This window comes from Rhinolophus sinicus, chromosome 8, assembly GCF_057876585.1.
Source record: "Rhinolophus sinicus isolate RSI-liver-muscle chromosome 8, RSI-T2T, whole genome shotgun sequence".
In the NCBI taxonomy this organism is placed as follows: domain Eukaryota; kingdom Metazoa; phylum Chordata; class Mammalia; order Chiroptera; family Rhinolophidae; genus Rhinolophus; species Rhinolophus sinicus.
The window spans coordinates 16226624-16250356 of NC_142508.1; the positions used below are offsets into that span (position 1 = coordinate 16226624).

At 44.8% G+C, this 23733-nt stretch overlaps 1 protein-coding gene across 1 annotated transcript; it reads right to left on the reverse strand.

Moving 5' to 3' along the window:
* Positions 1-530: 530 nt before the first annotated feature.
* Positions 531-22487, reverse strand: CPA4 (carboxypeptidase A4). The gene is made up of 11 exons (XM_019751246.3): positions 22285-22487; positions 16820-16901; positions 16254-16388; positions 15088-15186; positions 12215-12316; positions 10881-10985; positions 9995-10105; positions 8829-8919; positions 6924-7123; positions 5724-5808; positions 531-1881 (listed from the first exon to the last, which is right to left on the reverse strand). The coding sequence occupies exons 1-11, from the start codon at positions 22350-22352 to the stop codon at positions 1694-1696; spliced, it is 1266 nt and encodes a 421-aa protein (XP_019606805.3). The 5' UTR covers positions 22353-22487; the 3' UTR covers positions 531-1693.
* Between the last annotated feature and the right edge of the window lie 1246 nt (positions 22488-23733).

Here is a 23733-nt window from a genome sequence, read left to right on the forward strand (position 1 = left end):
GAATTGGCTATATTGTGCTATTAGAGCTGGATACCATTAAAAATTCTAATCATAGGCTGTAATTAACTTTCCTTGCTCTGATGCCCTGCTCACTAAACAACCGTCTGATTATAATTTGGCTTCCCATGTATCTTGCCTACAGGGAGAGAATGTACTATTCAGGCCGACGTGAGGATCCAATCCACTAAATAGTTACATGCCATGATGTAAATTAATAAATTCGTATTCTGGTTTTATCATCTGCCTCATCTGAGCTCTGTAAGCGTGAGTCAGCATCCCCGAGTCTAATCAACAGGGACACGGAGAATATCAAGCTTCTGAGCTGAAAACTAAGAACTAGACCCAGGACCAGAGTGAAATCACCAAGGTAACACTGCCCTGGAGGCCCCGCGGCCTGATGGAGAAGGTCTTCCTACATGTCATGCGATATGGACAGGGATTAAAATTAATGTTTGACATTATAAAAAACTGCATATTCAAAACCATGGCTTGGTCCCATTCAGGTGAAGGCAAAGAACAGGAGACAATCATAAGACTTGTGTTGAATATTTATTGGCTTATGAGCACACACCAGATGCTGCACAAATCCTAGGCAGAAGGATAAGATTTACAGACATATTTGAAAAAAAGAAAAAAGAAAGGGAAGGTGCAGATGGTACATGCTAAGGAGGGATGGAACAAGAGAAACCTAACGGATGAATCCTTGCTCCACCTTGGTACAGGATGCAAAATAGAAGACGATGACTTTAAAGACCAACCAAACCAAACCAAACAAAACAGAGGAAGGAAACACAAGGCACACCAGAGCACAAAGAGGGATGTGCCAGGGTAGTGAGATTATCCAGGCCAGAGGAGTGATTTAGGACCTGTAGGGTGAGGGCAAGATCTTTGAAGTGAGTTCAAAAGGTAAAGTGGAGGTAAGCCCATTAGGACAGATGGGGATAATTTAGCAATCCTGCTATTAGATCATCACTTTATCCAGGGTTTCTGGGTGAGCAGTATCTGTAGTGACACAGATGCCCTTCTGGGATCCCAGTTATATTGAATAATAAAGGGAAGACCATGATCAGAACGGTACCGGAGCATCTGGGAATTTTTGGCCCAGTGATAAGAAGTGACCCTCTACTTTGTATTCAGACAGAAACACACAAAAACAAAAAATGTGGGGGACGGATGACCTATATTGATGACCCTGAAGGATTTGTTTTTCAAAGAAAAATATGCTCCAGAAGGACTGAGATAAATTACAGGGGGATCTGCATCATCTTTGAGACCACTGTGCCTCCCATGGGGCCCCCACAAGAGCAAGGGAACCGCTTGGCTAGATTGGATGAGGCTAGAGAACCATCTCAGATATCCTTTTGTTCTAAAAATGAGGTAGAGACATGCCACTCAGTAAGGGGCGATCCTAAGTGTGGCCTGCCTCACCAGCTGCGAAGAAAGAAAAGCATACATAGGGCTCAATGAAACAGCCGGACCAAAATATGGCAGGTGACAGACTCGCTTCTCTCAGGTTCACCACCAGAATGTTCGCACTTCAGCAAGGGGGGGCAGGAGAGGGGCTGACCTGTGTTCTCTACAAAGCTAGAGGGCGCTGACTCACACGTGAAGGAACAAGGTCCCTTTAATAGTGGCTTCTGTGTGCTGTGCATACGTAGAGATGAAGAAGGGTAGACAGAGTGGGGCTCCTCCTCTAGTAGAGGTGGTCACGCACATGCTCCATGATGGTCTTCAGCCCCAGCCAGGTCTCCTCTGCGGTGGGAATGATCTGGTCAGCTGGCAGGAGGAAGCCATAGCGCCCAGTGTCTCTCAATTCAAAAGTGAATGCATACTTGATGCCATTGTTATACGCCCAGTCAATGCTGCTCCCGCTAGCTTGATCTGCAAGTCAGAAGAGAAAACACCTTTGAAGCTCAGTTCCTTTCAGGATTAGGGGGGAAGGGGCCAGGAGTTCTGCACGCCTGTGTTTCTGTGGGGATCCGGAGTGCTTTCTGCAAGTCATTAGGCTTATGACATATAAACACTGGTCTGCGCCGTATGTCTCGGGCTTTCCTGCACCATGAGGTTCTTCTCTAGTCTCCAGTCAAGAGATAAAATCCTCATTTCCACCTGGTCGCTAACTCATTCTGTAGACTCCTGTAGGTCACTCCAAACCAGTCTTTACAGAGTACGGTAGACAGCCTCCATGACAGCTCCAATGATCCTTGTCCCCTGGTATTCATTGCCCCTCCCCAAATCAAATAGGGCTGACTTGACCTATGTAACTAATACGAGGTTGCAGAAGTGAAGGTTTGTGACCTTCAAGGCTAGGTCATACGACATACTGTGGCTTCCACCTTGCTCTCTCTGGGGAAAGCCAGATGTCATCTTATAAGGACACTCAAGCAGCCCTATAAAGAGGTCCACAGGGTGAAGAACTGAGGCCTCCAGCCAATAACCAGCACTAACTCACCAGGCACCTGAGCGAGCCACCGTAGAAGCAGACCCTCCAGCCCAGTCAAGCCTTTAAATGACTATAGCCCTAGAAGACATTTGGCTGCAGCCTCTTGAGAGACTTTGAGGCAGAGCTACACAGCTAAGTCACTCATGAATTCCTGATCCACAAACAGTTTTAGAAAATAAATGTTTAGGGCCAGCCCAGTGGCTCAGGTAGTTGGAGCGTCGTGCTCCTAATACCGAGGTCACTGGTTTGATTCCCACATGGGCCAGTGAGCTGCACCCTCTATGGCTAAGATTGTGAACAACGGCTCTCCCTAGAGCTGGGCTGCGGTGAGCAGCCGGAAGTTGGCGTGTGCTGCCATGAGCTGCCGGTGGCCAGCGTGAGTGGCCGGCAGCCAGCGTGAGCGGCCGGCTGCTGGTGAGAGCTGCTGGGAGCCGCTGGTAGCCTGACCAACTACTGGCAACCAACTGCCTCAGCCGGAGGGAGCGCAGGGCTCATAATACCAGCATGGGCCAGGGAGCTGTGTCCTACACAACTAGACTGAGAAACAATGGCTTGAATCGTAGTGGGGGGGGGGTTGAGGAGGCGGAAGAAAGGGGGGGGAAGTAGTAAAAATAAATAAATAAATGTTTATTGTTTTAAGCTGCTAAGTTTTAAGATAACTTTTTACATAGCAAGAGATAACTGATACACAGAAAGCAGCACGGCCCTTGGGATTTCCCTTGGCCAAAAGGCTGGGGAAAGGCAAGAGGCCTGTTTTTCTGCTTCTTCCCAAACTCGACTAAAGCAGAAATTAGGTAAGAGGGCAAAGGGTAGATGATATTGAATAATAAAATAATGATGTCAACAGTGGCAGTCATTTATTGAACATCTACCATGAGCCATTCATTATACTGGAAAGTTTACATTTATGATCTCATCTAATCTTTAAAAACCCAGTGAGGGTAAGTATTATTGTCCTTGTTTTTTGGATGAGGAAATCCAGGCTCAGAATGGGTAATTTATCTGCGGAAATATCAATGGGAAATGGTGATGGAATTTAAACCCAGGTCCATCTGATGACAAAGCCCATGCATTCTTCCACCTACTTCCAGACCATTTGGTATATTACATGTCAGTTAAATGAAAACATGAGTCCTTTTGTTTTTCCACTGTTCCTGAGGGTTATTTCTCATTATACCATTTGTGATTTTTCTAGATATATTTTCTAGATTACCTGTTCCCTGAGATTATGGAGTAGGCTCTCTTACACTTTCTCAAATCTTTGTGCAGTTCCCATAGCCTTTCTCTACCCTGAAAAAATGCTGAATAAAAAACAAACAATGGCACCAGAGGTTTCTAGAGGTTATATATACAGCAAGCCCAAGTATTGCAGAACATATTTAAATTTCAGGAAAAAGGCAAGAAGGCCTCTACTGAGCAAATCATCAAGTTCATGAACTTCACTTTATTTGGGTCCCTGCTCAAAGTCTATCTACTCTTTTTTTTTTTTTTTAACACAAATAGGAACACACTATTTACACTGTTCTGCACATTGTATATTTAATTAATATTTGAAGGTTATAGACTATTAGCTCACATAGATCCACCTCATTCATTTAAGGGCTGCATACTATTTCATTGGTGAATGCACCAAATGTATTTGTATCCAGCACTCTACTGATGGACATTTAGGTGTTTCCCAGTCTTTTGTATAAACAATGCTGTCATGAACATCCTTAATACTCACACTCTGACAAGCCAAACCAGCTCAAAGAACTTGTTTCCAAGCCCTTAGAAGATCAAAATCAGTAAGAGGAAGGCAAAGGGCTGCTAGAGGCAGTTGGCGGTACAGTCTGACAGTCAGAAATACATTAAAAAGATCATATACCATGATCGAGTGGGATTCATTCCTGATATGCAAGGTTGGTTCAATATACACAAATTAATTAACGTGAAACACCACATAAACAAAATTAAACATAAAAATCATATGGACATATCAATAGATGCAGGAAAAGCATTTGACAAAATCCAGCATCCATTTATGATAAAAACTCTCAGCAAAGTGGGAATACCAGGAACATATCTCAACACAATAAAGGCTATGTATGAGAAACCCACAACTAATATTATACTCAGTGGGGGAAGGCTAAAATCATTTTCCTTAAGATCAGGAAAAAAAAAACAAGGTGTCCACTTTCACCTCTTTTATTACTGGAATTCTTAGCCACAGCAATCAGACAAGGAAAAGAAATAAAATCATCCAAATTGGTAAGGAGGAAGTAAAACTGTTATTATTTGCAGATGACATGATACTATATATATAAAGGGTGCCAAAAAAATGTATACACATTTTAAGAAAGGAAAAAAACTGCATTAAAGTCATAATACTCAATATATATACTAATAACAAAAGATGAACACAAGTCATGTATATACATTTTTTGGCACCCCTGGTAAAGAACCCCAAAAATTCCGCTGAAAAACTATTAGAACTGATAAGTGAATTCAGTAAAGTAGCAGGAGGTAAAATTAATATTAAGAAATCAGTTGCATTTTTACACACCAACAGCAAATTAACAGCTAAGGTCCTGGAGAATGACCATTTTCTTCCATTTTTAAATTTAAAGATCAGACTCACAGAATACAGGAACTGGAAGGATATCAGCAGGAATAGAATGAGTTGTGCAGATGAAACACTTCACGGAGAAACCAAACTGGTATTTCCTCAAAATGAATTTGAGGTCGTGAATAGTGAGCCTTAAGACCATCTTCAGGTTTGGGGTTCTGGTAGAATTGTTTTTTGTTTTTGTTTTTCTGTTTGGCTTGATATTAACCATCATTGGGAGGATCCCTCAACCCAGCTCCCAGCCTGCCATGCTCCAACACATGTTCATTTCTGATAGCAAAGTGAGGGAGTCTCATTCACCCCACTACCACCACCTCAGGCTGCCAATCCAAAGGTGGGCTTCCATTGAAAATGGAATGATGGGCTTGCGGAATTTTTGACAAACCATGTCAGGATCTTTAATGGAAGACAAGGAATGCAGACTCTTCCACACTGATAGAACTCAGCTCATCATGAGCACATAATAAATAGCACGATAGCAGTGATGAGCCGCTGAAGATAACTTCCTGCAACACCTATTACCACACAGGCTTGACATAACTTCCGTCCATTACTAACAACAAAAACAATCCGACAACAGCATAGGAAGTCTAACTTGCAGCTCTTCTGCTGTATTTCAAGTTTCCTCTCAAAGCCTTTTCTAAATAACAAATAAATGGAGCGAGTACTTACAGACAGTGGTGCTGGTAGAGCCCACATGGTACTGCGTGCCCGACAGGGAAGCCAGAGCTTTGGCTGCATGCTTTGCCACCATGTCCTAGGAGGGAGAATCAGCAGAGTGAGAAAGAATGGATTTCGCAGCCTGACATTCCTCAGTTGTTCTGCACTGCAATGATTTGGAAGATTCTCGGCCCCTCCCCCAATTTTCCCTTCTGTCTCTTCTTCTTTCCCATCCAACTAAAGCCAAGGCCTGACCACAAACTCAGGGGAATGACATGGTTCCTCCAACTCCCTCTCCCACCACATCTCCAGCTTTTTACTTCCTGTTTGGGGAAAGGATAGAGAGAGAGGTGGAAGGGCCGGATGTGCGCTCTGAAAGCGTGTGTGTTATATACTCGAATCGGAAGAGCTGTACTCAGGCTCTCCAAATATCTGAAGGGCTGCTCACCAGCCCATTAAGAATCTAGTAAAGACACCATCTTCACCTACCCTGAGGGAAGGGAATATCACATTTGTGAACACAAGGGACGGCCAAATATGTTCAAGAGAAAACCTTAAGCTGGGTGTTCCCAGAATGGAGGTGGAGACGGGGCTGCCATATGTGGATGTGTCCTATGCAGAGCACCTACTGAGACCAGAATCTAGTCCACACTTAGCCGCTAGCCCCGCATCTGCTGGGAGGTTTATGGGTTACTGAGATCCTAGTAGAGGGGCACAGTCAAGCCAACCAGCGCAGACGGAGAAGCCTACAGTCACTCTACAGATGCCAGCCCATCTCCAGTCAATCCACCCTCCGTGCCTATTCACATCCTGGAGTGAGTCACTGTATGTGACACACAGCACTCCTAGGCTGTGGCCTACATGCTACTTAAGCTCTACCTCAACTGGAGTGAGGAACACCGCCCCTTGTCCAACAAAATTCCACCCCCAGCTCTTGGCGAGCAGTAGGTCTGCGATACGTTTTGGTCAGAAAAACAAGTGAGAAGGAAAGGCAGGGGTCAGATGTAGTTCTTGGAACTCACAGCAAACACAAAAATAAAGGCACCAACTCCTTCCTGTCCCCAGCAGGCATGATGGCACATCCCAAAAGGTGAGGAGAGAAGACTGGGTCCTTAATGAAACAAGCCCAGGCTCCTGGACTTTCCCTATAAAGCTGCACTGCTCAAGGGTAAAGCAGGCCTGGGGCTGTGTGGAAGGCAGCCCTTTACTCACCAGCTCTTTAGCATCTGGGGCATTTTTGTGTGTGTACGCATATGGATACATCAGCAGCTGTGAGTAGCTATGCAGATCAATGAAGCATTTGAAATTCCCGTGTTCTTGAATGAAATCTACCACCGATTTCACCTCCACTTCCGAATTGGCATGGAGTCCATGGTACACTTCGGAGCAAGGATTGCTACTGGCTCCCTTTCCTGTGGGGGTGGCCCAAACAGAAACAGTAATCCATAGGCCAAGAAAACAGAAATACAGGACCCTCCAACCTGAGGAGGGACAGAAGGTACTGGTAATGGGCAGGCCACTACTTGCTGCCCCCAAGAATCTGGCCCACGTGTGTGTATTTTGCGGGGCGGGTGCAGAAGTGGAAAGTCCGGGTGTTGGATCTGCCACAGCTGAGAAGGAAAACTGGCAGGACTCCTTTAAAAGGATAGAGTTGACCTTGTATTGTATCACTAACAGTTGTCATAAATAATTAATATCATATTTGACAATGAGATGTAATGAATCAGTATTCTAGATAATTAATACGAATACTAATTAATAATGAAAATGACTCCATTTATTCTGGTGTCAACTCATTCCCTTGGTTCAGATCTTAATGGCCAAACACTGCCAAATAATCTATTGTTGTGACTAAAATCTCTTGATTCTTTGACAGGTGTTTAGAAATATTGTCTTCAATGTTACTTCACAATATAGCTCCCTGAGGTATCCAGTGTGTGAGTGTGTGTGTGTGTGTGTGTGTGTGAGAGAGAGAGAGAGAGAGAGAGAGAGAGAGAGAGAGAGACAGAGAGAGAGAGACAGAGACAGAGAGAGACAGAGAGAGAGAGAGAGAGAGAGAGAGAAAGAGAGAGAGAGAGACAGAGAGAGAGAAAGAGAGACAGAGAGAGAGAGAGAAAGAGAGAGAGAGAGACAGAGAGAGAGAAAGAGAGACAGAGAGAGACAGAGAGAGAGAGAGAGAAAGAGAGAGAGAGACAGAGACAGAGAGAGAGAGAGAGAGAGAGAGAGAGAGAAACCACCCCAGTTGTGGAATATCTGGCCTAACTTTGATGTCCTCGGTTCCCACATTTGAGCTCCTTTCCCACAGTCATGTTATTTTTCCTCCCAACAGCTTGTGTGGTATTGTTATGCAAACAAAAGAAGTACATTAAGAACAAAACATCAGGACAGCTGTGGAATGGTGAAAGAGAACCATTCAGATTTGGCATTACGAGGTGAGGTTAGACCCCAACCCTTAACCATAAGCTCTTGAGATGGTCTCTGAGCTTCAATTGTTCCATTTCAGATAATAAAATTCACTCCCTAGGTCAGAAGAATAAATAAGATAACATATGGGAAAATACCTGACACACTGTTGGGACTATTGTGGGAATGATTTTTAAACAGCGGGAACTCAGAACCCAGGTGTCCTAATTCTCATTCTCTTTCCATGACATCAAGGAGCTGAGGTTCATATCTACACATCTAAGTGTAAACTGCTGGAGTTTAATTCTTACCACGGGATCTTGCCTGCTACAATAACAGTGCTAATTGGTCTCTTCTGAGTTGCCACCAGGAGCACTTCCATCCACCCAGTAACACCCCCAGGACAAGCTGGGGTGACCAGGGTATAAGGAACAGGTATGGATTTGTATATCTAAGACTAGAATGGTTTTTAAAATATTAGGTTCTCTCAGGAGGACAGGAATTGCTGAGTCATTCCCTTTCAAAATTACAAAAGTAAAAAAAAAAAAAAAATGTTAACTAACAGGACATGGAGGGCTTACAGGATTCACCCAAGTCTCTCAATGAATCAGCAATGGAGCCAGCCTGGAAACGGCTCCCTCCCTGCCAGCTTGGAACCCTGTGGACCAGGCCACCCAGGGGTAGCAGGATTTGAAAACTATCTCCCCAACCTACCTGCAAAACTAGCATTCCAATTTCTATTTGGATCAACACCAATGCAGGAACTTCCGGGATTTAGGGACCGTGTCTTCCTCCAAAATCGGTCCTGAAAAATCCACCAAGGAAGGAACAAATATCCAGACAGGGCACAAGAAAGGCAAAGATTTTCTTTGGGGGGCCAATGATGGACATGGGCACCAAGGATAGGGTGAGCTGCTTACAGTTCTGTCTGGAGGGTCCTTGGGTTTCCTGCCCTCTTGCCGCAGAGAGAGGATGCTTAGCCCTTCTGGCCCTGAGAGAAAGACTCTCCCCAAATGCCCTGAGGAGAACTTTATAATGCAAGAACCAGGCCGATACCCCCTGACCCCACTAAATAATTTTGGCTTTGGTAAAAGTGGAACAAACAGCCATCATGCACCTGAATGATGGCTGATATGACAGGAAATGCACAACTATCATAGTCTTGCCGAAAAAATGAACCTGAATCCAACCAAGCCTCTACATCTGACCATCAGTGCATAGGAAATAGGGGGATAAGAGAACAAATTAAATGGCACACGACAAAGAAGCCATCAGCCAAATTCAGAATGGGAGACATCTTATAGGACAATTTACTTGGTTTCTTCAACACATGAATGACATTTTTAAAAGATGTGTGTGTGGGGGGGGTTAACTACTGTAGAATAAAAAAGGCTGCAGAGCCATAAACAACCAATTGCAGGAATAGATCTTATTTGGATTCTGATTTCAACAAATTGACGTAAAGAACTTCTATTACTTTTTTAAAGGTGATAGTGGTGTGGTGTTTGTTTCTTTGTTTTAATTACCATCAACTACAGAGACATACTAAAGCCGTTTGGGTGAAATAACTTGATGTCTGGGATTTGCTTGAAAATATGTCAGGAAAAAAAATGTGTGGGAGGGAAAGAAATGCAAAGAAGATTGGGAAAGTGTTGATAATTGTTCAGAATCCGTGATAGGGAGTTCAATAGATTGTTCAAAGAAAAAATATTCCCTGATGATTCTCAGCTCAGAGAATGACTGGAAAAGAGACCCCCAAGGAAACTCGTAACATGCACATTTGTGGACATTTTCTCCAAGGCCATACAACTCTTCAGCGGCAAAGCAAGGAATTCAACAAACAAGACTTAACTCCAAACAGCCCATTTGGTGTTACTCACATGAGTGTGCGTGTATACATAGCCGTCAGGATTGGCCACAGGCAACAAGAAAATATCCATTTTCTCCAAGATGGAGGTGATAGCTGAATCCTTCCCGTAATCAGATACAATCTAAGCAGAGACAATGAGTTTGTCAGCTACGCCATCGCAGGCTGGGGCGTTAGGTCTAGGCCCGTGTACCTTCCCCAGACGCCCAGCTCTTGGAACAGCATCCACCCTCTGCAGACTCCCTGCCTCCATCAGAGACACAGCTCTCTGCAAAGTCCTGGGAGCACTTGAAAACCTGGGTGATCACTGCTGAGTGATGACATCAACTGCAATGCATCCCGAGCTGCCTGGTTTATTCATTCCTTCCAAGGGGTAAGATAGGGGAGGGGAGAGCCACACATCATAACAGTTCATAGGAATCTGAGCCCCCATGCTAGTGGTAGGGAAGATGGAGCCTCCACACACACCACCCCTGCTCTTCCAGTGCTGGCTTAAAGCGGACTTTCCAGTGACGTGGAGACAGCATGAGGTCACTGAGAGCCGGGGTTGGGAGTAGGGGGTCGAGAGGGGTGCCTTGGAAGGGGCCGCAGGCAGAGCTCATCTGAGTTTTGTTGCTGACCAGGCTCTGCTCCCTTTCTGCTGGCTGACTGTGGACCCACATTTTAGGGCCACCTCTGTAGCTTGTTAGCTTGTTCACTGTCACAAATGGACTGTCATTTAGCCACAGTGGCTTGATGAAGGGGCGCTGACCTTTTGCTTCTCCAAAATGTAAAAGCCTCCAGCCTACTGTGTCCATGCAGCGCAGCTTCCTACCTCATCCCCTGGGCCCAGACTCATGGGAGGCCGCAGGGCCACCCCAGGCCCACCAGAAATCCCTCCTAACACCAGGTGACATGACCTTCCTCGCGGTCCAGATCGCCGTGGCCTGTGAGACCCACTCCCGGGAATGGAGGCCTGCATTCAGCCAAATGGCTGGACGCTGACTGCCTTTTCCAGTGCTGAACTGTGGAAGGAAAAAGAGACCAGAAAATGACCCTCCTGCCCCCGACAGTGTCACCTCTCCTCTCCCCAGCTTGCCCTTATTCATTTAATCCATTTAAGACAATTCAGAGACCAAATGTTCCTGAGGGTACCATCTATTTATCAGGTTTATCCGTGACCAGGGAGCTTAATTGGCTGGCTGCTGGGCAGTTTGAGCAGCTCCAGGGTTAGAAGCAAATGGGAAGGGGAAACAATTGCTATTGTGAATGATAATACTCATGTGATTAGAGATAATACTATGTCTCTTGAAAAACCTCAAATGGTATCCCAACAGAGAGAGACCACTGTGCATGGACCAGCCTGGTCTGGCTGATGCAATAAATGAATTCTGTTTTAAAAAGAGGAAGAGAGGATTCACTACGGCTCGTTGTAAATGGCATTAAATGAATTCTGGATCCTGACTTTTAGTGGGGGGCCCCCTGGGTCAGAGCTTGATGCCAATGAAGCCAGGGTGTCCATCAGTTTGGCAAATAATCTAAACTTATTTTAGAGCAAGCAGCTCAGGGGCAGGTTTCCTCCCACTGGCAATTTACCCATTGCTATCAGCCTGGGTTCTTCAGGGCTTGTATGAAGCGAAGGGTTTGACAAATTCTTAGCATCATCAGTTATTCCATGGTTCGTATCTCCAAATTCCCTTTTATTCATTCGGCTCAATTATTTATGTCATTTATGTCATTGCCATAAATTTTCTACCTCCCAATATAGACCTGAATCTGTTAGAAATATCTGAAAATTAGGCTTTGAGCAGCCAAGGGCTATAGGCTAGGCTTAAAATTACATCAGCCCTGAAATTAGCTTCGTAAATTGCTTTTCCAATAAGGACCCCTAAAAGCAGGATAGAATTTGTAGAAATATCCCAATTAGTCTTGATATGTACAGAAGGTGGGAATGAAGGCAAAAGACTGGGGCCTGCCTGAGAGTTTTCGGGAATACTACCTACCTCCACTCACCCCCGTACATAGCCCCTTAATCCTGCCTTTCAGTCAAAACTTGGAATGGGATGTGCAAGTATGGGACTCTCTGTCAGACTAAATTTGAACTCTGGGAGATGTCTCCCCGTCTCAGTCTCCTCCCTAAAGTCCAGGAGGTCCTAAAAAGCTGCCCGTGGTGGGAGGCCGCTAGCTGGGTCTTGGACACAAGGAACCAGGAACCCGCATTCAGTCTGGCCCCTTGAAGAGCACGGAGTCTCACCTTCAGTGCATACATCGGCCGGTTTTCAAACGAATGTCCAATCTTTACCCTGCTCGCCAAGTCAGGAAAATCGCTAGCAATGCTGTCCATTTCATGGTAAATCTGAAGGATGAAAAAAGTGAATTCAGGGGCATTTAAAAAATGTGTTCAGCTCTAGGTAGGTATCGGAACTTTATGTGGTTGATCTTAATGATTTCTTCCAGCTCCCTATTGTCAACCTTGGCACTGACGATACGGTCAGCATGGAATGCTTATTCTTGAAGAGCTGTCTAAAGAGTCCTTTTCTACAGTATTCTAGAGAATAACAGATTGTATCTATCCACAAAATTATAGTCCACTAAATTAGAGACTTGTGCAGATATCGTTCCAACAGTGTCGCCCTATGCACCGTACTAAACTGGGTAATTAGCAACAAACTCACTATCTAAGGTTCTTGGAAGCAGTGCCCTCCAAACTTTTTGATCACTTTCACCATCAGTTAAAAAAAAAATTAGCTTGCTATATACATAAATATATAATATATCTGTTACATATATATTATATATACATGTATATATATATATATATATATATATATATATATATATATATATCCACACAAATATGTACATTATTTAAAAATAAAAATAAAGATAGTTGCATTAATAAGAAATAGAAATATATGTAGAAATATGAATAGAAGTTGAAATAGTTCCTTCCTCCATCCCAGGTGACCGTATTGCTTATACCTGCAGTACAGGCACCCCACTTTGGAGATGATTCCTTTAGAGGAACAAGTGAAGAGCTGCCATTTGTGGCTACAAATGCTTCCATTTGCTTTCAGTTAAAAATTTTTTTAAATCTAAATAAGGTTCATCCGTCTTAGTTGCTCAAACCTTTTGAGGGTCAAAAGAAGAAAATAAACAAATTTATATTTAGACCTTAAAATTGGAAGAAGGAGCTTTACAGAAGAGGAAAATGTGCTATCAATCTATAGAATAAAATCAAGCTTAAAGGGTCTATCAGCGTTGCAGTCAACATGGTAGATTGAAGCAAGAAATCACCCCCCACATATACAGGCAAGCCAGATAAGATACAATGGAAAAGATTCACAGCCAAGCTCAAAGCCAAGAAAGGGGAAGTTGCAGGTGTCAGTGATGAAGAGAGAACTAGCTGGCAGAGTGGAGGGCAGAAGATGAAGCCCAGGCATCTGCCTTAGAAACTGGGGGTTCACAGCAAACCAGGAATAGGAGCAGAGAGCGTAGAACCCAGCGTAGGGCAGGGGCTGGAATTTGAGAGCTGGGAATTAGCAATTGAGCCATGAGCAGGGTCTGGAAACTCTACCCACTAACCCTAGAAAGTGGAGCAAAAGCTGCCTGCTGGCCCTGAGCCATGAGAGGAAAAAGTTAAAACACCAAACTGAGTCCAGACAAAGGGTTCAAATTTACACTGCCAACATCAAGGGAAAACTTAGCTGAGAAACTAATAAAAATAATGGCAACCACAACAACACACACAAAGGGTCTGAAACTAGAAAGCTTGGCAGAGACAAACATGAAATTCCCACTAGAGATCTAAGGAGGCCTAAATGGGGTTGTAGGACATGAGTTCTAAAAAGTTGTTTTTGGAAAGAACAGAATATGATCAAGCCAGGAGGGAGAGGGTACACCAATCCACAGCAAAAGCCCTTCCAAGAACAAGAGATAGCTGTAAACTAGGTGACAATGGCACCCAAAGCCAGAGAACAAAAGCCAGTGGATAAAGGAGTGAGGTTCCCACAGCAGGCAAGTGAGCCACAGAGTTTGGGGGTCTTGGGTGACATTTGCAACCGGTTAGCTCAGCTAGGGAGTGGCTGATGTTAATAAAGCGAATGTTATGGATTTGATCCCTATTTGGGCCCTGAACTCTGGTCCCTGGCCCTGGTCTGAACTCCTAAGTCTATCCAGCTGTTCTGCAGATGTATGTCAGTGGTCACAAGAGGGATCGAGGGGCAGTGCCGTTGGAAGTGTACACAATAAACAAAGCCACTGACAATCATGGGAAAGAAGTGGAAATAGTTGGTCAGGCTTTGGAAAAAAATCTCTCGTCTAGGAGAAAAACAACTCAAAGTATATGCTTTATGTAAAAGCATGCCAGGAACACCATCTTTGGATATAAATAACAACATGTACTGAGGTATAGGAAGGAGAATACCAATTTAGATTTGGGTTGTGTTCCTAAGCTAGTAGTTTCCAGACTGGTGAAGAAGACATTGAGGGACATTAGAGAGCTGTACTGTACGTGAGGCCATTCCATTCTATTAGTTCCCTCTTGATTCCTCAAGTTCCAATATCATATTAAATTATTTCGCTCCAAGTTTTCCAGTTGAAGGGTTGGCTTACCTTGAAAGCCAGTCATCTGTATAAAGTGGTTTCTAACTAAACACAGCACTAAAATGCATTATGGAACAAATATACATTATAAGTAGTCATGATAAATGAATGGAAATACTTGGTTAACCTTGAAATAACCACTTGTCTACTTGCCTGGAATAAGTAACATTTTGACCTGGGAGAATCAAATACAAAGATTATGGGGAGGGAGGAGGAGAAGGTTGAATTACAAGCACTGGAAATGATTGCAATGATTTCATGGCTTCCTTTAAGAGGTTGCTGAAGAAACGAAGGATGCATGTGGGAGAAAATGTTCAGTTTGTCTTTCACTATGCTCTTCGGTGGGAGTTAAACAACCCAAGAATTAGAAAGGAATTGAAATGTACTCATTGCAGCCCCTCGGTGAAGGGATATTGTGCTAAGGCCCCTAATTCAAAGTAAGGAAATATTGGAAGTAAGGAAAGGGGTGACAATACCCAGGAGGCCAATGACCTTGACCTTAACTAGCTCAGAAACACTTACAGCTTCCAGAGAATGATAGGCCCCATAGTTGAAATTATTACTGCTCCGTTCTTGCCTTTCATTGTGTTGCAGTTCTTCATCTTCTTTCTCTAAAAGGGCCTAAAACAGACACAGCAACATGGTGACGTGGTCCATGGGAGGTGGAGGTTCATGTCGTTTCTGCCGTATCTTGGTTTCATGGGCTAGCCAAGATGGTGGCACCGTCAGCACACACACCAAACGGCACAAATGACAAGGTGTAAAAGGGGTCAGATTGCTTCCATATATCTATAAAATCTTACTCCTTGGAGCCCGACGTACACCACTCCATTCAAAACCCACTTACTCCCTGGTAGCAACATATGTGCTATTTGGTTATTCTATGAACTCTCTAGACATCAGCCCGCATCTGGTATCCAGTGCCTCTGAAATACACAGCTTGGGAAACCATTCAGAAACAAAGAAATTCTTATAACCACTCATACTTTGAAGGTTCCTGGCAGATGTCTATGACATGTGAGGATGATTAATAGGCTCACAGCTGCTCATGCCATCAGGAAACTCCAGAGCCAAATTACCAATTAGTCCATAACCTACCTCGGTGAAGGAGAGAACATGAGCCAGACACTGTCCTGCTGTTCAGATACAGGTCGTGAGGCTGGTGCCTGGCTTGGGTGGTGATGTCCCCTCTGCTGGGGGCTGTTGGTGACATTCCTCCTTTCTCACAGAATGCTTTTTATGACTGGTCTCCAACACCCTCCCCCCTCTCTGTTCTTCCCTCCTGAGTTCAAGTAAGAAAAGGGAGAGAAACTTAATACTTGTGGCATCTCTGACATTCACCTACACTTAATCACTTACTCTTCTCAATAAATTGTAATGAAGAAGGTATCACTATTACCATCTTACAGATGAAGAAACAGGCCTCGAGAGGTTAAAAGCTTGTCCAAAGTCACACAGCTAGTAGTTAGCAAAATCAGGATTCAGATCCAGATCTGTCTGGTTCCCTACCCTATGTTTGCCCTTTCTACGACAACATTCTCTAACAAGTCATTGAGCTTTACTTCCATCTACCTCAATGTCTTCACCTGTAAAATGGAAAAGGACTAAGACCAGACCTTAGAAATGTCTTGGGCCCACTCTGGCTGCTTTGCCCTACGCAAGACCAGCGAGGGTCTTGGCCTACTCACTTGCAGGTCTTCAATTGTCACTGAGTACTCTAAGCCTTGGGATTCCAGGAAGCATTTGAGTGGCTGCAGACTGACAGATGGGACCAGGACATCCACAGGAAGACCAAAAGTGGAGGAAGATTTCCAGACGTTGAGCTGAAGTGAACAGAAATAAAACCAGGTCAAAGGACGGTTCAGGTAAAAGCCACAATGAGCTCATTCTTCTAGAACAACGGCCCAAAGCCAGGGTGATCCCTGAGGAGCTGGGTTCTGCCCAAGGGCAAACTTTATCCATTTCACAGTTGTATCAGCTCAGGCCTGCCCAGCAGGCAATGCCCAGCAAAGCCCAAGAATTAAAAATCAATAGCAGATGGAAAGATGGCACCCACTGCTGAGGCCTCCTGTCTCCCAGGACAGCACTGCTCTATGATCTACAGCACTTCTCCCCCCTCGACCCTCTATTATGGAAAGGCATGTTGACCAGTACAGGATTATACACAGAAGCTCTTCAGAAATAATGTCAGTGGTACAAGTCTTCTCCCCCCAAAGTTAGAAGATACCCAGGAGGTCTAGGAAGAACCGGGTACCTTCAAGTTGTCTGAATTCACTAGCTGATTTAGTTTGCTGATCTCGTCTCCATTTCTGACGTTAATCCTAAAAACTTGGTCCCTGGAGGGGGGAAAAAAAAAAAGCAAAAGATAATGGTGAGCTTTCAGCTGACAAATAAACCCCAAGCCGACTCTCCCAGACATAACTGGACTGAATGAGAGGAAATGGTCTAGTCTTTGGTTATAATGTATAGCCATTAAAAATAAGACTACGTGGCAAATATGAAAAAGTGCTTATGGTATAACTTTAAGGGAAATATTAAGTGAAAGAGCAGGACACAAAATTGTATGTATGCCATGATCACAAGTATGGAAAAAGCAGATGCATTGGAAGAAAAACAGACAACGGAAATATAGCAAATGCTGACAGTGCTTATGTTCGGGTCGTGGGATTATGGATGACTGACTTTTTTTTCCCCTTGTATCTGTTTTCTGTAATGTGGTCATATTACTTTATAATGAAAAACATATATATTTTGCAGAAAGGAATGTTCCTGAGTTACACGCAAAGCTAACTCAAGACATAAAGAAGCACTTCTTCACTGTCAGGGGCTAGGACTGAAACTCTGGCACAAGGTCCATGCTGGAAAGAGCTGGAAAAGAGAACAGACCTTCCCTCCTTGAAGGGTTAGCTATTTTCCTCTGAGCAAAGAGGGGAGAGGCTGGGTGCTCTTTGAATACCGTCCAGCTCCAGAACCCTATAAAAATTCGAATTACGATCAGGGCCAAGGTGCTGAGGCTGAATTTGGGATTCAATCCTCCCAAGGGGGCCCTGAGAGGGCTCAGAGGAAGCCGGCCAGTCCCGAGCCCCCTTTTGTTGCTTGTCCTGCACTTGCTTCATATACACTATTTAGCATCCACCGCAGCGGCAGGGATAGAGGCCCCCAAAGTCCTGTGTGTGGGTGGGAGAAGGCCAAGCCTGAAAAGCTGCCTTTGTGCTCTCTGCCGGCTCAAGTAGCCAGGGGAGCCATTAGGCCGTTGCTAGGTGACAGCCCGAATGAATCCGCACTCGATGCTGTCACATGCGTCATCCCTTTGACAGGAATGAATGCAGGAAGAGCTGCTGGAGAGAGCTGTGGGCTGAAGGACCTGTTGACAGAGAAAATGGTTCTGTCACAGGGAGGAAAACGTGCAGCCTCACGTGGCAGATCAGCATCTCCTCATCCGAAAACCGGCTCAATCCGGTTGGACTCTCAGGATGTAACTTTGTTCTGGGAGGCTCTGGAGGATCTCTGGGGGGGTCTAGTCCGGCCCCAAGGAGGCAGTGAAGAGTTGCCTCCATTGCAAGTGGCAGGTCTGGAGGAAATGCCAGTGTTGAAAGCTCACTTTCTCCTGGTAACTCATCAGGTCTCCACAGAGTCCTGGGAAGTGGGCAGCTAACCGCATCCACGCGTGCTGCTGGGGCCGTGGTGATGAAGGTGCTGGGGGGACAGATCTCAGTCTGAACCCAATGGGCTTGCTAGGAGTTGGACTGCAGCCCTGGGAAGACGGGGAGTCAAACCACCATTTCCCTGACACAGGCAGGCCTCACAAAAAAGAGAAGGGTTTCAAACAGAAAGGAAATCCTTACCTCTGGCAGAGCACCAGGGCTCATCTGCCAAACTCATGCTCTGTCACAACCCACCCCCAACACTCCAGAAAAAGAACGTCTTAGAAGTGGTGTTCTAGAAAGCGCCTGTGCACTGATATTGGCAAAATTGGGCATTTGTAAAATATGGCACCGACAAGAGCAATCGCAAAGAAGCAAAGGGGGGGGGAGGAAAAGAGGAACTAAGAATAAGGAATTCTTGGAGTATGAAAATCATGTTACACATTCACCCAGAGCATTCGCTTTCCTCTTCCCAACACAACTTCCATGCTCCTGGGGGTGGTCTGTGACAATGGAACGCTGATTCTCACCGGCCCTGATGATGATGAAATCCACAGCCCATTTCATCAGGCCCTAATCAGCCCAGCAACACAGGTTAAAACTGCAGTATTCAGAAAGACCGTGTGGACAAAAAAGGGCCCTGTGATAAATCTACCCCAGTCACCTCACCGGGTGATCTGATCATAAATTCCTAACTGGGCCGGTCATGGTGGATAGTCACGTCCTAGGCCTGTAGAAAGGTTTACCTTTTTTGCCTTAAACAAAACCCTGTCCATTGTTCTTGTACATCTAGGTTAACACTCCTGTGAAATGCACCTTTTTCAGGCCCCTCAAGGAAGTGCGTAATCTTGTTACCTATTCTGTAACCCCACCTTCATGTAATCTGCCTTACCTCCCCTCCTTAATTCCAGATGTATAAAACAAATTGCAAAACTGTCATTCTCTGGAGCATTTGAGACCTTGCCTCTGGGCATGTCATCTGTTTGGCTCAAATAAACTCATAAAAATTCTCTACAGGTTTGGACGTTTTGATGTCGACAAAGGGCTGGTGCAGGGGAGAGTCCTTCCCCATCTGTCTCTCCTCCACTTCCTCCTGTGGCCTCTTGGCTTCAGCCTCAAGCAAATCCCAAGTTCACCGTGTACTTTGCCTTTCTATGCCTTTGCACGCGCTGTGCCTTCTGCCTGGATACCCAGCCCTTTTCGTTAGTTGCCTGGCAATCTCCCACCCAGGCTTTAGGACCAACTCCCATCAACCATGAGGTTCTTCCTACCCAGAGGAGGCCAATTTAAGAACAGTCTTCAGATGGCGTTAAAATTGGGGCGGGGGGTTGTCTGACATTATTCTCATGAACCTAAGTCCATCAAAACCTGGAAGCAGAGAGACCACAAATGGGTTCTAGGTGAAGGGCAGCCTTTTTCTCGTCCTCATTGTCTTTGTCTCTGTTTGGAAAATAGAGTGTGGATGGCTGAACACAACCTATGTCCACCATCTAGAAATCCATTCAAAGACCTTAAGCTCGTTCTGACATGGAAGATTGGCCTAGGAGCAGGAATATGAAGGGATTTGCAGGTCGCCATGCTCACCCCTTCTACTCCACACAAGTGTTCTCACAGCTCTTCTTAATTCTGACTCTCTCCAATGCCCTGGGCTGTCCAGCTACTGCTTGCACAATGGCTGATGATGCTCTCTCTGCCCTCTCACACTTGTCCCACGTTCTCATCAGCAGTGCCGAGCTTCTATCCCTCCCCTTTTTACCATGCAGGCAGCCAAGTGGCCTGATCTTTGTTCCGTCTTATCTTCATCCCCAGCCAGGCTTAGCCGCCACCATGAGTCCTGAGAGGTGATTTTACAGAACTCTTGCCGGTTACTGCTGATGCTACGACCCTTTCTGCAACTACTTCCTATTCTCTGCCTGCTCTACATCTCTGGGCATCCTGTTGTGTCCCATCTTTAAGATGACTGAAGATCAGGGCAGAAGACACTGGCAGAATGAGAAAGACTGGTGAGTTGGGTGAAAGGAAGGGAGACTGGAGTGAGGGGCTTGGGGGGAGCCATCACATCACCCTCATCTCCATCAGCCCTGCACCTGTGTCCCGGCTTCCTAACCACTTGAATCCTCAGAGGTCAGCTTCCCCATGCTCTAAATGTTCACCTTCTGGGACATTTCTGTGGACCCCAGGAAAGATTCCACCACCTCTGCTGGGTTCCCTATTATGGGGTGACACCAGATTTGAGGGTGAGGATGACACGAATGGTTAAAACCATCTGCAGTTAGCCCCGGGCACACAGCGCTTTCTGTGCACACTCCTGGGTGATCACTCCAGCGCCCAGCCCAGCTGTCTCAACCCAGGTGCCCACTGCATTATAATAGAGGTCTGTATCCTGAGAAACACAGATTTTTTTCAGCCACGTGAATAGCTGCAGTGGGAGCCTGACAGCTGTATGCGTCAGCCCACACGGCGGCAAGCAGTTATTACACACCTACTGCTGAGCTGTCTGTGGAAAAATCTCCTTCCTGGCCACCTGCTATGCATAACCCCTCTCAGCTATTTGGCAATAGACCAGGTGTGAACAGAAGTCATCACCATAAAAATCACTCAGCCTCATATAAGTACAGTTATTCCCTCTTATCCGTGGTTTTGCTTTCTGTGGCTTCAGTTACCCGAAGTCAGTGTGGTCCGAAAATATTAAACGAAAAATTTCAGAAATAAACAATTCATAAGTTTTAAATTACACACCATTCTGAGTTCCCTGCTTCATCTCATCACGTAGGCATTGTACCATCTCCCATCATCACAAGAAGAAAGGTGAGTACAGTACAATAAGGTATTTTGAGAGAGAGAGAGACACCACATTCACATAACTTTTATTACAGTATATTGTTATAATTGTTCCATTTTATTATTAGTTATTCGTGTTCATCTCTTACTGTGCCTAATTTGTAAATTAAACTTTGTCATAAATATGTATGCATAGGAGAAAAGAGAGTATTTATAGGGTTCGGTACTATCTGCAGTTTCAGGCATCCCCTGGGGTCTTGGAACACATCCCCTGCAGATAAGGGGAGACTACTGTAATTACCTCAGTAAACAACCCCTAATTACCTTTAGCCAGATAGTATAATAGAGAGTAAACTAGTAGATATAGATTCATCAGTGAGAGTTCGGATTCTATCTGGAGATTACTTTGTGTTATAGCAAAAGGGTATGGGTTTTGCATTCAGAGTTTCAGCTCCCCCGCTTACCAGCAAGTGGCCTTGGGTGGGTTTCTTAATCTTTCTAAGGCTGAGTTTTTTCATGTTTAAATTAAGGAAAATAACACGCCTGCTCTGGCAGAGTTGTTGTGTGATCCAAAAGGTAATGCACATGAAAGCTTTTTGCAAATGGCAAAGCATCATACAGTAATGAGTTGTTAGAATTCAATCTTCTGGCAGGGTACCAGAGCATCCTTTCCTTTCTCCTACTTCCCAAATGTCCTGTCCTTTGCAAACCACAGAGCATTCTGTGAGCAGCACCTTGAGCTCCACAGGTATACCCTTGCATGTCACTTTTCAGAGCTGTGGCTAGGCAAGACCTATCAAATCTCCATGTCCCAGATGCTGACGAGAAGACACCAGCTCCACTAAGCCTTCCCCATTAACAGAGAGGTGAAACCAAAAAGCCTGAGACCCAGATTTTCCCTTACACATGACAGACATGAGAAACAATTTCTGGTAATTCATAATATAGGAGTAAGGAAGTAGGAAAAAACTAAAGAAAAAAAAAAAAAACAAAGGAAAAAAGAAAACAACTAATAGAAAACAAAAAGAAAGTCGGAGATGCCTAGAACTGACTTTACAAATAAGAACTAGGAAGAAAAAGTATTAGGGAGACCACCTAGTCCTGAATTCACAGGACTTGAGCCTGAGAAAAAAGTAACTTGTCCAGGACGACAGGACAGAGCTGGGACAGGAGCCCAGGTCTTTTTTCCCAACGCCATAACCTTGAGGGATTATCAGCCATTTGTTTCCAATTCATTTGACTCCCATCTCTCTAAACAAACCAAGTAATAATAATAAGTCCAAAAGGAACTTACCCAAAAAACTTTTCTCGGCCACAGATGCTGGACCCAATAAGGGCCCCAAAGAACAGTAGCCACTTCATGTCCCAAAGGTGTCAGTCACACAGTGACTGAGTCAAGTTGTATTTATAAGGAGCTGGAGGCCGACTCATGTCCTCAAAAATGCTAGTGTGATTCCCAAGCAGCCTTGCAACTCTCTTGGTAGCCAGGCGGGCCCCTACCTGTGCCTCTTCCATTCCTGCTGAGTGATAAAAGCCAAGCCTCCTGATTTACAAGGTCAGGAACTTGTTCCTCAGGCTGGCAAACTCTATGCCAAAGGTACCATATTTCTCAACACTGTGTTTGAATAGTGTTTTTTGAGTCAATAGGAAAGTCCCACAGTGCTGGATAGAATTTATACTAATAGGAGAGGCCAGATTGCAAACCTAAAATGGAGTTACCTCTAGAGAGAGAGAAGAAAAAAAAAAAAGTGAAGACTATCAAAGAAACCGCACACCAGCTCCAAGACCACACACTTGACAAGCCCTCTCAGAGACATCACCAGAGCAGGTCATAATGATGGCAGTTTGTGGCCTCTGTTATGAATCTGACATAGAATTCTGACGACTCCGGTAAGAAAATAGAAATATATGAGGTAAAGGGTATAGGAAGAATGTGTTAATCTGAGTAAATTACCAGTTTTCCTTAGGGTCTCAACTCAGGTAAGCCTTAATGGTATTAATAATAATAAGACGTCCTTATGTTTGCTAGGCTCTGAGTCTAGTGTCCTTTACACCAAGTCATAGCAGAATACATGGAAGACACGTGTGATCTCCATGACTTCTCCGTGGTCTCTGAGTCCTTTGAGTCTGTCCCAGGAGCCCTAAATCCCACAAGCCTCCCCCAACCCACTGTCCCATGGTCTACATTCTTTCTGCACTTGCTCAAGGGGAGTGGATACAACCAAGGGTCACGACTGGGGGTGTTGAAGAAAAATTACTCCAACATTTGTTAACACTGTAAGGAAGACTTTATTCAAGATTATTGCAATAGGGATCATGCGATAGGAGAGTGTAATGGTTTTTAACTCGGAATACAGTAAAGACGACAGAGTGAGGGGTTAGTGGATGGAAAGTTGCCAAGAGGAGACATCAAGGATACGGGGGATTCTTGCTTAACTGGCCTAACAGGATTCTTGCTTGCCAAGACTGAGACATCAACAGTGGAGGATGAGGACCTGGGTCAGATATTAAGGACTGGGGGGTGACTTACTTGGCAGGATTTTTGCTAAGACTGACGTGGACAGGGCCCAAGGATAAGCCTACTCAAAAAGAGGACTCAGAGAAGCCTGTGTAGGTTCAGTCAAGGAGAGTTTGTCGGGAGCTGTGGGCCTGGGGCCTCTATCGGGCTCTGTTTTCCTTCTGCTGTGCCCACTATGGTCTATCACAAAGGTTGGGCTCTCCTTCACCAACACAGATTTCGGCT